General features: G+C 38.9%; 1 protein-coding gene across 1 annotated transcript in view; it reads right to left on the bottom strand.

Annotated features, from left to right (window-relative positions):
* Positions 1-19,391, bottom strand: part of CDHR1 (cadherin related family member 1) — a 160,902-nt gene that overhangs the window by 68,450 nt on the left and 73,061 nt on the right. The window contains exon 7 of the mRNA XM_089683336.1: positions 8,206-8,322. Within this exon, the coding sequence (XP_089539462.1) occupies positions 8,206-8,322 (117 nt within the window). The remainder of the gene's footprint in view (positions 1-8,205; positions 8,323-19,391) is intronic.

Here is a 19,391-nt window from a genome sequence, read left to right as displayed (position 1 = left end):
ACCAAGTACAATAACCTGGGCATGGCATTCATTTTCAATACATCTCAATGGCCAAACCAGGATTAGGCAAGAGAATCCCATTTCATTAAGTCAGCAGATTAAACTTCCAACTCATCCTGGCAGCTTTAAGAAAAACCATGTTCAAGTTCGCCAGCATTTTAGTTCCCAAGTATTGGATAGACTGTGTGACCCACATACAAGGGAAATGCGGATGTAAGCTTGTGATGATAGAGAAGGGGAGAGAGACATTTTACACAACCGACTTTTGGAGGGTAACCTTAAAATTAGAGAGTGAGCCACATCGTTTCAACTCTAACATAAAAAAGGTCATCAGTGTAAGCTGCAACCTTATGATAATAATCACCAGCTTTCATGCCCTTGATGGAACAGCTATGCCTTACATGTTGAAGGCACGGTTCCAACATAATGACAAAAAGTAAAGATGATAAATGGGCCTCCCTGTCCAGTGCCATTGGATATAGTGAACAGTTCAGCTTCAAACCCTTTCACTCTGACAGTGGCTAAAGGATTAGTATATAGTGATGAGCCAGCATGCCTACTTTTCTCAAAGTTTTGGTAAGAAAAGTCTAGTCAACTCTATCAAACACCTTTTTGGCATCTGTGGATAGCAGCACAAGGGGGTATGGGATTTCTGTGCTTTGTCTATGACATTTAGGGTCCTAATGATATTTTCCCTTGCCCCCCCCCCTTGTTTAGATAAATCCCCCTCCTCCAGAGATATAAAGCACTGTAGCAGGAAGATCATTCTCATGGAAAGGATTTTGGTAAAAAGTTTCATAAGGGAGGGAGATAGGCCTGTAACTGGTGCTTAGTAGTGGATCTTTTCTCGGTTTTGGAATGACCAACATAACAGATCCAGCAGGATAACTTTGCCCTCTTTAATAGTATTAAAGACCTTTGTGAAACGAGGCGCAAGTAATATCTGGTAGGTTTTAGAACAGGCCAAAGAAAGACCATCAGGACCTGAAACCTTTCCTGGTTGAGCATTGGCTATAGCTGCAGGGGAACTCCTATATTATCTCAATCCACTTTGGTAAACGTGGGAAGGTTCACCTCTTGGATGTAGTTAATCACGTCTGAGAGCGTCCTTGAATTTGAGGAAGCAGAGGAGGCTGAGCCCAGATTATGGAGTGTTGAGTAATAATCCCAAAAGGCTCTGGCTAAATCAGGGATAGAGTAAATCTGTGAACCCTTCAGAAAATACAAGGCCAAGTTGGGACCTCTTGGCCCGTAGGGCATTGGCTAACAGACTGCCACATTTGTCACCAAACTCATAAAATGAGTGAAAGGCTTTTAACAGGACATGCTTTGCTGTGTAGAGGGATTGGGATTGTTCCCTGATGGTCTCATACCTTCAACAACTCCGCTTTGGTGGTATGATCTAATCTAATTTTATAATTAAGTTCCAGAATGTTTAGCCATGACAGGAGGTTGGAAAGTGTTTTTGTTCTTTGTTGTTTGGCTAAGTGGCCATGCTTGATTAAGAAAACATTTGTGAGTAGACCATACTGAAAGTGGGTTGTTAACAGAGTCCATGTTATTGGTAAAGTATGTGGAAAGTTCCTGGAGAACATCCTCAGCTATAGTAGGATCCTTTAGAAGTGCCTCATTAAGTCACCAAGTTGGCATTTTTTGCCAAGGTTATAGTATGGACAGCTCTATGAAAATTGGCACATGGCCCAACAAAGTAATGCGCCCAATAGGTAAAAAAGAAGAGCCCACAGAGGTGTCCCTGTGAGGATCTAAGGTCAGGTTGAGTTCACCACCTAGTTAGGGTTCCTTCCAAGAAGGAGTCAAGAGTGGAAAGGAATGTTTCCAAAGCTGGATCACGTTTTTTGTAGGTTGAATATGTTTTTAAAGTATGAAGGTTATGAAATACAAAAAAAAATCAGATTATTATAAGATCAACATAACAAGTGCCGCACATAGGCATTGATAAGGTCAGTGTAACATCCCATGATTACTGTATCAAATAACAAATCCTGGAAAAATGAGAGTGTCTTCAATCCTAGGGTGAGCACTAAGAACATGGACCATGGAGACATGGCCACGTGCACTTATAAAGCTGAAGAATCAGTGCAATAGCAACATAGCAATAGACAAAATTTAATAAGAAGCAACCCAAGGAGGAGCTGTAGAAAGAGGCAAGAGAGAGAAAGGAGTGAAAGAAGTAGCAGAGAGCAGAAGGGGTGGTAGATAAGAGGTTTCCCATGTGTGGTTGTGAAACCGTTTAGTGAATAATCAAAGGAGTGAAATATTAAGTGAAATATTTAGAAGGCACCAAAAAAGGGGATGATGGGGTGGGTAGGCAGAAGCACACAAAAGAGGAGGAGGCAAGGAGACAAATGTTCCCCCCTTCCCCTCATCCCAACCTACTCTTTTGCAAGGGCCTGCTTTTCTTCCATCAGCATAGTGTTGTTCACCATGTCCACTTATAATGTGCTAAAGAAGGTGAGTTTGTGAATTTCCAAAATCGGAAGATGAGCTGTCCCACTGCAGACAGGAAAAATATCACTATTTTTTTTTAATGCAACAGGGTAAATATCTGAATTTGACTGGTATCAGCCTCATGCAATTTACAGCATAGCAGAGTTTGGACTGGGGGAGGGAGAAACAGCACAAGGAGCCACTCAGCTGTACTGAAGAGCTCATGTGCTAAAAAAAGGACATTTAATAAGGAAAAGCATGGTGAAAGGGAGACAAGCTGATCTGCTGCTGCTCTTTTTCACTGCCAAGTCACAGGCTGGAGTAAGCACAAGGCCTGTAAGTGCAATTTATCTGCATCAAAGAAAAGCCAGGGCCATGTAATCTCAGGACTGAATAAGCAACTTGCTAATATGCATTTCATCTGTGCCTTCAGCTGTTTGCTTGAAGTTCAGCTTTAAAAAAAAAACTTTGTGGCAAGTGCAGCTCAACAAGCTCTGTATCATATTAAAATACTGTTTTTTTATATTCCTATTTTTGCTAGGGTAAAAATAAATGGTAAGCATAGTCTATTCGTATAAAAAGAAGATTATGGCAAATATGGAAAGCCAAGCTAGAATTATTAAAGGATGCATAAACCCAGAAGTAGGTCTACACGGAACATATTGAAACCATTATAGGATAATACTAACACTAAAAACAAAATAATACACAAAAGCAGATATGAAAAATTGCAAAAAGAGTAAGGCTTATATTTTAGCATCTTGGGGAAACATTGGGAAGTGAGCGACAATCTGCTCAAAATGAAGGGAAATCCCACATTTAGCTATTGTCATCAGGAGTAGCTGTCCCCAGTGGAATGTTAACCCCCTTACCCAAGAAATGTGACAGCAATTCACACCTTCAGCCATATACCTCAAACAATTAACACTTTTTACGGACTTCACGTTATTCTGGTTATTGGATTAGAACAAGGTGGTTTTGCAACTTCACAACTCGCATCATGTTCATAGACCAGGAAAATCTGCCTTGACACATTCCATGGTAATTGGATTATTGCAATTTACCTGTTAGTTACCCATGTGGCTTTGAATGTTGGGAAAGTATATGATGCTCATTAGAGCTGAAGATGCCACTTGAATGAGTGACAAAATATCCTTTAAACATTACAAGTTCATTTATATGTGATTATCCAAAACTACATATACTTAAATTAAAATTCATACAGAAACATACCCAATCTATTGTTTTAGTGAAACATTAATAATTGTGAAATTCCAATCACTTTGTCCTGTTGACAAATGGCCACTATGGCAAATCGTGAATGTAGGTCATTCCAATAGAAAATTAGGCAAGTCCAAACCCTAACATTCTATTCCTCTTGAAAAGAAGATGTGGCTTTTGTCTTTTTTGCAAGCATTACTGAAACTCTAATGCCTGGCACAAATTAAATTTTTTTTTGTTTAGCCCAGCTAAAATTGAGGAGCTTGTGAGGAGGCCTTTTGTACCAACTATGCAATGTTAGTACAGCGATCTCCCCGCTGAGCTACTGTGTTTTGAGAGAGGGACTGCCCCCCACCAGAACATACTGGTCAGTGCCTGCAGCCACTGGCTGAGAGCACTGATCGGGTGCCGATCGCCAGATTTTTTTCTAGCATGCACATTCTACAGAAGGTGGACGTTCAGCCAACTTCTGTCAGACAGGCTGCTGTACGGGCATGTCGGCTGGTTTCTGTCATACCAGCCTATACCGGACGATATTTGGCCCGTGCTTACCAAGCTTAATAGTGCTTGATATTGAATCAAAAGCTGTTTCATGGCCAGGTGTGGGCTACTTCTTCATTATTTCTTTATCAATTAAGCAGGTAAAAGATCTGGAGTTGATTCTAAGTGTGGTATTTGCATTTGGAATCTATTGTTGTGAACCTACATCATGCGTTCAAAGGAACTGTCCATGCAAGTGAAACAGGCCATTGTAAGGCTTCAAAAATGAAACAAATCCATCAGAGAGATAGCAGCAACATTAGGAGTGGCCAGATCAACAGTTTGGTACAGTCTGAGGAAAGAAGAACTCACTGGTGAGCTCAGCAACATAAAAAGGCATGTACGTCCATGGAAGACAACAGTGGTGGATGGTTGCAGGATCCCCTTTATGGTAAAGAAAAACCCATCCACAACATCCAGACAAGTGAAGAACACTCTCCAGGAGGTGGGCGTATCATTGTCAAAGTCTACAATCAAGAGAAGACTTCATGAGGGCAAATACAGAGGGTTCACCAGAATGTGCAAAACATTCATAAGCCTGAAGAATAGAAAAGCCAGATTAGACTTTACCAAAAAACATCTAAAAAGCCAGACCAGTTCTGGAAAAGTATTCTTTGGATGGTTGAAACTAAGATTAATCTGTACCAAAATGATGGGAAGAAAAAAGTGTGGAGAAAGCTTGGAATAGTTAATGATCCAAAGCACACAACGTCATCTGTAAAACATGGTGGAGGCAGTGTGATGGCATGGGCATGCATGGCTTCCAGTGCCACTAGGTCATTGGTGTTTATTGATGATGTGACAAAAAACAGAAGCAGTCGGATGAATTCTGCAGTGTTTAGAGATATACTGTCAGCCCAGATTCAGCCAAATGCAGTAAAGTTGATTGGACGGCGCTTCACAGTACAGATGGACAATGATCCAAAACACACTGCAAAAGCAACCCAGGAGCTTTTGAAGGAAAAGAAGTGGAATATTCTGCAATGGCCGAGCCAATCACCTGACCTCAACCCAACCGAGCATGCATTTCACTTGCTGAAGGCAAAATTAAAGGCAGAAAGACCCACAAACAAAGAACAACTAAAGACAGCTGCAGTCAAAGCCTGGCAAAGAATCAGAGAGGAGGAAACCCAGTCTTTGGTAATGTCCATGGGTTCCTGACTTCAGGCAGTCATTGCCAGTAAAGGATTCTCAACAAATGAACATTTTATTTATGATTATATTCAATTGTCCAATTATTTTTGGTCCCTTGAAAAAGGGGGGATGGCTACTCTTAAGAGCTGTAATTCCTAAACCCTTCCTCCAATTTGGATGAACATACCCTCACATTAAACCTGAGAGTGTGCACTTTCAGTCCATGTCCATTATATAACTATAGCTTGAATATGTTTTGGTCAACACCTGAAAAAACTAAAATTGTGCCTGTGTCCAAATATATATGGACCTAACTGTAAGTAAAATTTCTTCTTAGCTGGTTTCCTTGGATACATCATCCTTGTTGTACTAGTAAAACTTTTAATGCAAGTGCAATTTTGACACATGTGAAGTTGTAATAAACAGTATTACACTTTTGGAGTTCTGATTTTTGATTCTCTTGGACTATTACTGGTAGAGTGGAGGAGGAATGAGATTCGGGGACCCAAGAGGTTCATTAAGAGGAAGTGTGGAGGAGCTGAAGGTATATCAAGCGCATATGACTCACCTGTAAAACGAAGTCTTAATTTCTGGTGAGAGCACGTCACACTGAATTAATTTCAAGAGCACTTTAAAGTGGACTGCACTAAAGCATTTTAAGTAGTTGTATATTGTGGATGTCACAAATGTTTGTAATCGCATAGACTTTGCACAGGAACACATTAGTGTTTCAGCAAGGGGGGAGGTGATTTATAGTACGCTGTCCACGGTTTGCAGTATCAGAGCACTTTAAGGTCTTGTATGTTGCATTCTGAGGATGTCACAAATTATCAATGTTGCATAAATGTATTCAGGAACACACTTATGTGTGATGTGCTATAAAGCACCTCCCTCCACAGAAACATAAGTTGGGAATTTCTTTAGGATTTGATACTGTGACTTCATAATATAATTGGATTTAATTTGAGGAGGATGTACATAAAAGCATGTTAGTGATGCACTTATGAGGGAGGGAGGGAGGGAGGGAGGCGTTTATTGCATTTGTAGTTTTTTAGCACAATATCCAGTATTTTAAATACTTAGTAGTGCCACACTAAAAAGTATGGAGATTATCCTTGTTGTACTTTATCCTTGTAAATATTATCTCCCATCTCTAACCAAATAGTTATCTCAGCTAAGGAATCCATACCTTTCCAGAACATTTCAGAGCTATCAATGCCAGCTCAATTGTGAATGGATAGTTTCTCTTACTTTCTTTTTCTTTAGGATCCCATGGTGTCATACCTACTTCATCATTTCTTCTTTCCTCTTATTCTGTCTTTCCATATTTTCAATTCCTCACTACGAGGTTATAGCATATTTGTAAGACTCCCATGAGAGCGCTGGGCTGTGGAGGGGGAGGGCACTCCTGGCTCAAGCTCTCGGTCTGAAAGGCTGAGCCAGTTGCTGGTCCAGGCATCTGAGTGGATCTCGACAATATAATCGGGATCTTTTCAGAACCTGGACCAGCTCTGTGACATCAGCCCACAGTGGGATTTAGCCCGCTGTTAGCTGAAAATGTGTCACAGGAGTACAGAACAAGCTGTACTCCTGTGATCTATAGGAATTGGCTATATTTTTCCTTTAATGCGTTATCTGCATTAAAGTAAAATGATCCATGGTCAACACCCCCCAAGCCTAACAAAAAAAAAACAAAAACAAAAAAAACTTTTGATAGGCCCCATGCACCCAAACTCCATGTTATAAAACTCCTCCTTACTCTTATCAGATCTCAACCTGCTTTCATCAGTGATGTGTGGAGGCAATACAAAAACAAATGCAATCTCAACATCTAGCCTCTCAACATGTTTATATCTACATATACCATTGATCCTGTGCTCTGGGAGGAGCCTAGGCAGAGGCCACTTTCCATCTTGTTTTAGTACATGGACTGCTAAGCAGTGAGGCATCTTTTAACTACATTCTTCCCAGATTGTGTCATGTTAGAGGAGAAACTATCAAGGTAAGGTCCTTACCTCTACTTCAACACCTGGTTCATTCAATGGATAAAAGACTGTTCTTTTCCATGATCCTATACAAACTCACCAAACCCTATAGTTATCTATAGATTCAACACTATGCCCACACACTCTCAAAATTGTGTTTTCCAAATCTTACCCCTTTTGAAAGTACTTGTAAAAAAGGAAAGACCATTGTCTAAAGGCCTACTCTCCAACATTTATAAAATACTTCATATCAACCAAAACCAGGTCCCCCTAAACATCCATGCATGAAAAGTTGTGAAGTGCTGGGATTTGAACGATGACTGAAAACAAGGAAAATAACATGAGTTATAGCAAAGAAAAGCTCTATATACACATACAACTCATACAAAAATCACATTCCAGTGATACTATGCCCCAGAAGTACTGAACTGTATTTATCCAAATATAACTGACACGGGTTGTGATAGACAAATCATAAGGGTTTTTACTGCACATCTTCTGGTTTGCTGAAAATGGACCCCATTTTGGAGGAAGGTGATTAACCTGCTATTAAAAGTAATGGACAATGATATACCCTGGACCTGTAACACAATTAGTGGGCTATCCAACTGAAGATCTAGCCATCTTAAAGTGACTCTAAACACTATCCATATTCTCTAAAATTAATCCATATACATCCACACTTGAGGGAAGCACCAACTATCGCTTTTAAAGAGAGACTCTACATTATATACTCCATACATACTTCATACTGTATGTTTTTCACTCAGATGTCTCACGGTATTACACAGTCAATGTTTTCTACCTCTGTTGATTTCTCTGTAATTGGTAAAAGTCATCAAATCAATAAGCAACTAAAAACAATGAAAATACATACCTTAGCTAATACTGTGACAAAATGAGTTCTTGATTTTTCAAAGTCCAAAGATACCCCATTTTTAATACGAAGAACTCCACTATGACGATCTACTGTGAATTTGGAACTGTGTAAGTTCTGCAAAAAATAAAATGGTGTTACAAAATATTTGCTACATAGTAATTCAGGCTCAAAACAACAAATGTCAATCAGGTACAACCAAAAGGCTAAAATGAATAAAGTATTGTTTGATTCGCTGTAAAAGGAAAAAAAAAAAACAAACAATACATCTTCCAAGGCAATTAGATACTCTCAATACTCCACAGTATTGATAAATATTTTTCACAAATAATATTTTGTGCATTTAGAAACACATGTAGCCCTTTATTGAAACAATCTACTCAATTGGCTAGAATCAACTGTTGAGCTCATGTTTGTGCTTAGTTTACGACAAGGAACTATATTGCAAGACATTATTGCCCTCTTACTCAGTTTCACAGCTTCAGCAATATAGTTTTTTTGTTTGTTTGTTTTTTTAATTACACTAAACGATTCTAAACACGCAACTAAGGAATAAAATTGGTAAACTCGGCCCTCAAATACTGTAAAATAGAAAAATTGGGGAAATAAAACAGATTTATGATTCTGAAATTCAAATAAGGACTTGACATAAATAAGGTGCAACTGTGACTTAATGTCATATCAAAGTGGCCCTGTATGGAAGTCAATAAACATATGATTGTAAATCAACTTACACTGACGCAAGCATGTCTATATCACAACATAAACCTTCTTTATTTATTACAAAGGATATTTAAACACACAACATGTTATAAGTAACTTCCAACTAAACACAATTACGGCATTTAATAAAAAATCTTGTCATACATTCCTGCTATTTTATTTCCATAATGGATTTTGTTACTATAGCAACATCAGATACAGCTAGAGTGTAAATTTATATGTGAAGAAGAAAAGGTGTGAGTTCTTATCAGCTGATAAAACCTCAGGAGCATTAACCAAGGACGTGCCACAGAGACAAACACTATTCCCATGACTTTAAAAGCTAGTTATTACTTGAATGTTCTTATTACAACTCACGTTAAAGAAGTACGATAAGCAAATAAAACTTTTATAATGCACAAGAATATCTTCTTATACATATTTATCTTATTAGTATTTTCCTGTATTATCTTTAGGACAAAATAAAACATTGTCACGATTGATTCCATCAGGGCCCATTCAGACTTGTTCAGTCCACCACACAGACATTACAGCATGTTATGTCACTTGTTAACATGCATTGCATTGATACAGTACATGCATTTTGAATTGATAGCCAATGCACCACAATAGACCAGAAAACTCTCAAGGCCATTATTTTCCACAGCTGCACACAATAGTGTGCAGCATATGAATTATTGTGTGCCATGAATGACACGATAAATGGCACCACAGTAGTACATGAGTGTTTTAAGGTGAGTTACTACACTGAAAACAACCACTCCTGTCAGTGCTGCTTGTGTACAAATCCACAAATGAGCTCCAAATAGGCTCCTCTTCACTCTCGTCCATACAAAAGCAGATATTGCCACTGGACTTCTCTACACTGCACACTAGAACAGTCTTGATGCCCACTTCAGTTTGGGGAAACCAAAACTGAAACAAAGCAAGGAAGAAGGTGCTCTGGCCTTGTTCAATGCCATAAAAACTCTTTATTAAATAAAACCAATACCAATATACTCACAAAAGGCATGCTACAAAGTGCATATATCAAAACCAGTCCTATTACAGGTACCGTTGTCCATCTGCAGGGCCACAGCTGATGTGCTTCAAGGGTAAAGCCCTCTTTTTCAGAGCTGACCAGAGCCCTGTATCCACAGTCTATATATAGTGGTGTACCCAATGCAACTCTATCACTACTCCCGTAGGAGCTGCAGGAATACAGTCTAGGTCTTCTCCAAAAGCTTTGGCCCGCAGCCAGGCACATAGGCTCATTCACATGTTTCTTCAGTGACCAATCTAGATGTGTTATTGTTTTTATTTTTCGAGAATCTGGGCAGGGATGAAGGAATCAGGTGGGATATGCACAAAACAAGAACTATGTACACTTAAGGACTTAGGTATTCTTCAGGATAAGCTATAACAAAGTCCATGCTTGAAACAAACTGTGTGAACTTCAGCTTTAAGGCAGTAGTAGAAGTAGTAGTAATAAGGTAGAGCACAGTCCCTTCAAGTAGGAGATTAAGTGGACAAAGCTCTTCAGGACACCAGCCAGAGTCCACCTTTTTTTTTTTTTTTTTTTTAGACCCGCAGCTGACTGCCTAGCACCAGAGGGGTTTTTAGCAGCACAAAGTCTGTACTCACAAGGCCAAAGGACAGCTGCTTGCCTTCCTTCATGAAACCAGAACAGATCTTCAGTAGACGGCCCTTTATTTAGCCCTTAGCAGAACCCAGGTCTCTCCCGCTGCATGCCCCCTCCAGGCTGGACCAATCCTATACAGGAAAAGACCCCAAGCTCAATGTGCTCACTGAATATATACAGTTACCCAGCATGCCATCAGAGCCTGCCTCTCTAGGATAGGCCAGGCCTGTATTAATATTCATGTTGCTGTCAGCATAGCTTTACACCTATTATCCAGAAATTTTTCTGGATGCAGAGGGAGCTATCAGGCTGGCAGTATCTGAACATGCTGAAAAGACCTAACTAACAGAACACAGCAATGCTGATTACAATGTACAAACTATGCTTTTATCGAACAAACACAACCACACTGACTACAATGGGACAACTAAATTTACCTACCAAAACACACGCTAAACCTTATCCATCTAAACCTAGCATCTATTTAGAAGGGTACTACACAACGAATATAAAAAAATAAAATTAATTAAGTGTTGCGCTACTTAATATTAAAACCTTAATATGTAAATATGTGAATAATAACACTCAATTCATATAATACTTCCTGCATATATAAATCATATAAATGAATACAGTCCTAATGGTAAATCAAAGTCCATATCCACGTGACTGTGCTCCAAACATCTTCAACAATGAATGTGAACTTCAGTGATCATGGAATAACTGAATCCCACCACCATAATTAAAGATGTCCGCTACTGCGTCTTCATCCTTTGCTTTGAGTTACTATAATGCATAGGTTTAAATAGGCCCGCAAAACCTTCTGAGGAGCTTCACAACAGTGAAATAAAATACCTATGTAGCATTTTCTAAAACAGTGTATCAATAAAATGTACCTAAGCCCAAGAAGGAAAATGTTATATATTGCAGGTTACCAGTCCTTAGATATGGCGGTGGCTCCATTAGTTTCTTTTTTCAGGCTTTTTTGGGTTGCAATGTATGAGCCTATAAGCCATTTGACAGGCCATATAGATAGGGCACCATAAATTATAACTTCTTAAAACCTATATATTTTTTCCCATGGCAACATTTACAGATAGAGGACTTTACAGGAACATGTATTCAAATTGCCAAATGCATTTCAATAAAACACAAATTACAATTTTTTTACTCTGTCTATAGCAATATTCATAAAGAGAACAGGTATTCTGCCCTTACACTAAAACTACTCAAAATATTGATACGGATTATGATGATCATAATATCCATTTCACTTTTTCAAGAGACCTTATAGGTGCCATCTTTAGAACACTTAATGACTTACTGGCCACTCTGAAGATGCTCATCTCCATGTAGTAAACCTACAACCATGGTTGGGATTGTCCATCCAAGATCCCAAAGGGATACTGCCAAAAAATAAACACGCACCCTGTCTAACCAAGACTTACACACTAAATACGAATCACTACTTTGCCGCCTACATTTGGTGCAGATCATTTAGTACGCTGTGTAGTTTCACATGAGTTTGATTGCTTGTTTTAAAATACATCGGTCAATGTGTCAAAACACACTAAACCGGTTATCTAAACTCAGTGTGCTCTAATATGCTAATGTCAGCACTTTCAGGTGGAATTGATAGCTTGCTTGCCCCTTTCCCCACTTACCTGGTGACACTGTGGGACAATAGAGATGTGAAGTGAGGGAATGATAAGCTCTAAACCTCATCAGGAAATATGAGATTTTGAACATTCATGTGCCCTGTATTTCAAGAATCCCAGGGCAACAGTATGGGTTTATATATGTGAATCACCTCTGGGTGACTGTTTGTAATTGAAACAGTTGTTTGACACACTGACAGGTGTAATTTAATTACAATTTTTGGTTTCATATTTCATCTAGACCTTTGCAATGTCATTTTTTTCAAAACATAGTTAACCATACCCTGTAATTTGTATAATTGATTGATGGATTTTTTTTTTTCAGCTCTGCTGTAGCCAATAATTGTTTTATAAGAAACAAAAACACAGCGATAGGGTACATAAAAAAAAAATTACAGTATCTGTATCTCTTCCAATTTACACATCATGCAATATCCATCCCCAAGTTAAATTTTTAACAGATATCCATAACCTTTATCATAATCCACTCAACATGAAAAGGGTACGATAGTACAACTGATAGATCCTAATTTTTGCACTTCACAAGCCTCATTATATTATGATTACAAAGTTACCATACTAGTTTTCAAAATCTTGAAAAAATATACACAAATAACAGAAAACATAACTAAATAATAACGATCCAGCTATTGCATAGAATATAAAATATATATCATTAACACTATTTATGCAATTACATAAATAAAGTAAAATTAAGAATACTCTGCCAACAATTCATTGGAATGGATGCTGAGGTTAACTTTGCTGGACTGATATTCCCTTCACAACATATGGTGAACCAGTATAAAGGCTAGCTGGATAATTAAGTGTTCTTGCATGGCAAGACCACTTACTGTTATCTCACATATATATTCTTATTATTGTAGCCAAATTTACCACCCTAACTCCTCCCACAGTTTTTACACTACATAGACAGTAATATACCGGAACGTGCGGATTGTTCCTGATTGGTGTGCTATTACTTTGTGGAACGTTTCGCCGAATGGTTCACAAAATATCGGCATTTTTGTGGTGAAATTGGTCCCATAGGAATGAATGGCGGAATGTTCAAAACTAGAGTGGGAACTGAAAAATCAGGACATGATTTCTAAACTGCCATCACTCCCTCATTTTCAAGCCCACCTACACAAATCTTATATCAAAACGTTCAGCTATCCCTGCTGCCACTAAAAATGTCCACGGATAAGCCATAGTCCTGATAGTTTTCACAATATGACCATTTTTTTGCAACTCATGCCGCCCATTGACATTCATTGAAACTGCACTCTAGCCACCTCATATGTGAAGGGCAATTTCTAAACTGCGACTGTGCCTTCATTTTTAATATTTCAGAGACATACTATTCATCAAAATGTAGGTCTGGGTCTTGTGATTCTCACATTCTATCTTCGCTGTAGGATATATAGTTTTTAAAACTACAACCATTTGAAGACGCCAGTGAAGTGAGCAATTTGGAGCAGTTTGTTTTTAACCGCTCTTCTCTGCCCTATTTGAAATCTAATTTTGAATTCGTGACAGTTTATCTGGCTTCTGGGTAAAGGTTTGGAAATAAGTTTTCTACAGTAGAGAGTATTTGAGGTGATAATGCTGCTAATGTTTTTATAAATGTATGTTTTAATGTAACTGTGGAGCACTTTGGGCAACAACATTGCAATTAAATGTGCTATATAAATAATTAAAAGTTGAAATGCATTTCTCACTCTATCAAGCTTGCCATGTGCACTTTTTAAATTTGATCAATCAATTGGTTAGTGTAATGTTTACTATCTTTACTCACTCCAAACACTCCACACAGTTACTTCAGCCACTCCAACCACACAATAGTTACTCAAGCCACTCCACCCAGTTACTCCGCCCACTCCAGTTGTAGACTACTGGTGGAGGCAAGAACAGTTCACACTATTTCCCCAGAAATTGTAGCTTTTCTAGTTACTAGTCTAATGCAACTTTGCAGTGTGCAGCTCCATAATCCCCCACCCCACCAACACACATACTCTCTGTAGGAAGTCAGACCCCACCACTGATCAGAGTCAATGTATGCAGGTTCTAATGGAGATCTTAATTTTATTAGGGCAACAACATCAAAGGGTACAGATAACCCAACTACAATATCACCTGTACCTTCTGAAAGTAAATAAAAGCAGGGTCCTGATGGATCCTGATCACTGTAGGTGGCAATGAGCAGTAGGAAAGAATGTAGGTGTCTTGAAAAGGAGGATTCATGTATGATGTCCATTGCAGAAAAAAAAAAATAGCCCTTAGAACTCATTTACCAGTTCGCTGGGTAAAGACGTTTCCTCTGATGGGGCAAATTATCATCTACAGCTAGTTATGTTATAAAGGGCTGCCCTATATATACACACTGTGTATGTGTAATATATATTTATTTATTTAGGCTTACTGTGGAGCATTTGTTGCATATTGGTCATTTTCCACGGGCACTGACTGACTACTTTTTTTATATTAAAAACTTAGGTTACTCATGGCACATTTGTAAAATTCAACTTGTTCCAGTCCTAACAATTGCAGAAGCTTAATGCCAATATATCTGGCAGTAATGGATCAGGTTTTTATAACAGCCATAAAGCTTTTATGATCATATTCTTTTACTGAAGACCAATTTTCATTATAGATGACACTTTAATGTTAGACATCCTTGAAGGAGATTGTTGTTGGTTTGTGGAGTTTACAGTACTTTCATCTTGTAGCACATGAAATTAATAGCACAACTTTGTAGATGCAACAGTACACGATGAGGGGAATTTCTCAAGACAAAAGCAGCTAGAATCTGGAGCAGCTGTGCATGGCAACTATTCAGCTTCTAGCTTTCACGTTCAAAACTAAGCTGCACAAGCTGAAGATTGTCATTGGTTGCAATTCACAGCTGCTCCAGATTCTGTCTGCTCCAGTTTTGACAAATTCTTCTCATTGTGTTCATCATATGGCAAATCATTATCTGATACATCACCACTAAGAGTAATACTAAAATCTGATTCCACATTTAGATACCCAGGCTGCTACTGTTCGGCTGTTTATTACATTTATATAAAAAAATATATATATATATTTATATATACACACACACACACATATACACACACACAGATACACTGTTTATTGCAAAGGAGAAACCTTACATGCATACTTAGCATCAAGGCCTGGTCATTTGTTCATGTTTTTGAAGGGTGACCTATGAGGATACTGATCCTACCTTTACTGCCTAATCAGGCCTGAATTGAACATCAGAAGTTGCAGCCACAATCTAAAAGCTAGACGAAAGATTACTCCTTAAAAAGTAAAGTTAAATACTTGCAAAACGAAATTCAAACTGAAAAATGTACTGACTATACGGTATGCTTGTTCCAAGGCATTGACTCACATTGTAGTAAAGCTGAGATCAGAATTTAATCCTTCACATGTAAAAATAATTCATCAGAAGCAGCTTTAATTTTTCTATTCTCACTTGTTCATATTAGGTTATATAGTTCATAGCATTTATTAGCTGTTTAGCTAATAATATATCCTATTTTTGTACTTTGCAAGAACTTTGGAGTGCCCAAGTTTTGTGGATAATTAGTGTTTTCTGGCAAGCTATTGCCAAAAAAGGGACAGGGAGCTAGGATTAGTAATGGCGGACATTTAAAAGATGACTTTTTTTTTTTTTTTTTTAAATGGCCTACAGTGAGGAGAGGGTGCCTTTTATTTTGACTTCAGGGCCAACATGGAAAAAACATGGAAAGAACCTTTAAATTACATTCTTGGGAGATAGCTTTAAGCTATATGTGGTGTGATACCTTGATTGACATTGATTTTAACATTTTTACATTTATCTTGGCTCAAATATAGCAGCTGCATCCCAATCCAATTAATTTCAACTTAAAAAAGGCATGTTTGGTATTTTGGCTGTGACACCACATTTGTTAAGCTGCATTAAAAGGCCTGAATTGGCCATCGTGGTGATGTATTGCATATCTGGTGGTCGTGCCAAAACTGTTTCATTTTTGGTCTTGTGTGTTTGGCCTCTTTTTCACCTTGTTCCATCTCTGCATACGTCGGTATGCTCGGTATGCGTTGCTTCATTGTCCCATACCGGGTCTCTTGGCTCACCAGCAGAAGTTGGCTTCCTATTTGTTTTTGTCGGCCACCAGAACAATTGCTCAGACCTGGAAGAGCCCGTTTGTGCCTCTTCAGGGGGTGCGGGACCCCGTATGACCACTATGATGCTGAACAGATGTCGAGTATCTGTAACGACTCCCAATGGAAATTCTTGAAAATATTGGAACCGTGGTATGTCTTTCCCACGCTACTCCCGGCTAGTCTGGGGTTGTAATGTTGCTCGGTATTGGCGTTCTCGGAGCCCTGCTCTTGGTCTTGTTATCTTTTTCCTTTTGTACTCCTCTTTCCTTTTCTTTTTCCGTTTGTTATTGGTGTGGCAGTGGATAGCTGCCTTTAGTTTGAGTTACTGTCAGTGTTATACTAATGTTTTTGTCATTTATGTGCCATTGATAGCCCCTGCTTGGGTGCACCTTTTGCTCTGTTGGTGTTAGAGCACTGTTTTGTTATGTGCAATTGATAGCCCCTGCATGGGCGTGTTTTGTTGCTCCTGTCTTAAACTGTTTATAAATTAATAAAAACATTGAAATACAAAAGGCCTGAATTGAACATCAGAAGTTGCAGTCACAATCTAAAAGCTAGAGGAAAGATTACTCTTTAAAAAGTAAAGTTAAAGTCCTCAACTTTTTAAAAGATAGCCAGCAGCAAAACAATTTAATAGCATAAGTTGTGAGCTTCTTTTTCACAGTACCACATTGCATTGTTATTAAGGTTTAATAAAATGTCAAAACAAAGTGAATACGAATACTTCAAAGCCACAACTACACATTTCTTGAACCACCTCCCATCTCCATCCTCAATTATTCCCAAAATGATCAAAATACAGACTTCAGGTATGTGTTTGGTAGAAATTGTCTTGCATCAGGATAGTATGCAGGCACTTGAATAAGCAGTAAATAGAAAGGGACCAGGCAGTTTTTTTTATTTTGCAAAAACAGTTAGAAGAGTGTTATCTGAGCGACGATAGCCACAAATATTATTCACTGGCTAGACAGTGTGTAGTCAGCTTGCTCATACTACAATATAAGAGGGATTGATGAAACAGGGTTGATCTTGAAATAGAAATTATAGTGTATTATTTGATTGGCATTAGCCAAAAATAAAGCCACAAATATTGAACAGAGATTGGATAGCTGCACTTAAACAAACCCCCAAATCTAGCAGTGGGGCTCATCAGTTTGTCCAAACATTTTGTGCTGCCCCCCCTCCCCTATACAATTGAGTGGCCTGGGCTGCCAAAAGGAGTGGCAGACTCCCAGACACATTTTTTCTTTGTTTCTTTTCTAACTTTTTTCTGTATTTTCTGGTAACAATGCAGTGGTTGGGCTGCATACAGCAGAGGCCAGGCATGTCTGCAATTCCTCTGGTTTGCCAGCATAGTCTCCTCACTCAGCATCCATTTGTATTTATTTATTTCATTGGAGCCATACCTGCAGGAGGAAAACCTATGAATATAGGCAGATTGTCTTTCCACAAGGCAAGAGCAGGCGGTGGCAAATGAAGGGGCCAGTGGGAAAGCCAGGGCAGCAGCAAAAATTAAAGGCGGAATTGTACAGACTACAAACTGACCTCCCTTTCCCAAATAAAGACAAAGAAAAGAACAAAAATATATCAGGCAAGTGTAAATGGGAAACAAATGTGATCTCTTCCTCCTCCCTCTCCTTTACCCCTTCCCCTTTCTCCCTCTACACCTCCTTCCTTTCTTGATTTGCTACTTACTCTCCCAGTGAGATTATGGCATGAGGAGAAGTTCTGTTTTTTCACCATGTCAGTAGCTCATTGTGTAAGATATAGTGAAGAAAAGCCTCTTTTCTTTCTCCTCCCAGGCACAGAGCAGCGGTTCAGCTCCATGTGCTTCTAATGTACCCCTTTTTGCCTATTCTGCTAATCCCACCACATCCCTGCAAACTAGCTATGAGGAGTCAGCAGAATTACAAGCCACTCAGGCTCAGCTCTTTTTAATCTATATGTTGCTGAAGCAGAAGAATAAGAATGTCTCCAATTCTCCCTAATGCCCAGCATTTGAATGTAAACTTGGCAAAGCTGCCGAGTCACTCATGAAATCCGCCCTTTCCATAGGTTTGGCATTAGCTACATCACAGTGGCAAGTACCCACCTGCCATTATTTTGATAAAAGTACATCTGTCAGCCACCATTATTTTGCCCAGGCTACTCCTGCCCTTCACCAGCATGTGAAATACAAGGAACAGGAGGGGTTGGGGTACCAGTAGTGAAGGGGAGGGAGAAATTGGGTAGACTTCAAAAGGGGATGTTCCACCCCTCCTAAGCCTTGGTAGTACATGAGTGTCATAAAAATGGGGGACACTCAGGGTCCACTGTTGCAGGCAATTTGTGAAGAATGGAATATTTTATGCTCAAATGCTTGTGCAAGGACCCCAGGTTCTGGTTCATCAAACAGAAAGAACACTATTGGGTATCCATTCTATTGTATCCCCAGCACAAGAGTAAAATGATCAATCTACCATCACTAACCCAGAAAGAACCCATAATGTGGCACTTTGGGAGGTGCTGCATAGGAACCTCTTTCTTGCATTTCCTGCTGTTGGCAGGAATCCCGCTGATGACCAATGTCTGATCCTCCGATTCCTGGAATTCCAGAAAAATGTAACCCTTTGCAGAATTTCAAGTGCTCCGCTATCACAGGAGCCATTGTTGAGGCATGGTGACAGAAGGGGTTTCAGAAGAAGACCAAGAAGGATATTTTTTTCCTATTTTTTTTAAACAACAGATTTATTTTTATATCACATTTGCAAGAGAATGGACTTTGGGGAATGGGGGAACTTTCAATAGAGTGATCTAGAGTGACATCACCCACATTTATGGAAGGCAAGGGTTGAGTAAGTATACAGGTGAAACTCGAAAAATTAGAATATCGTGCAAAAGTTCATTTATTTCAGTAATGCAACTTAAAAGGTGAAACTAATATATGAGATAGACTCATTACATGCAAAAGCAAGATAGTTCAAGCCGAGATTTGTCATAATTGTGATGATTATGGCTTACAGCTCATGAAAACCCCAAATCCACAA

Source organism: Staurois parvus, unplaced genomic scaffold (assembly GCF_062004578.1).
Source record: "Staurois parvus isolate SC_StPar_1 unplaced genomic scaffold, SC_StPar_1.0 ptg000306l, whole genome shotgun sequence".
NCBI classification, from domain to species: Eukaryota; Metazoa; Chordata; class Amphibia; order Anura; family Ranidae; genus Staurois; species Staurois parvus.
Note: the sequence above shows the minus strand (reverse complement) of the source record. Positions and strands in the feature narration are given on the sequence as shown.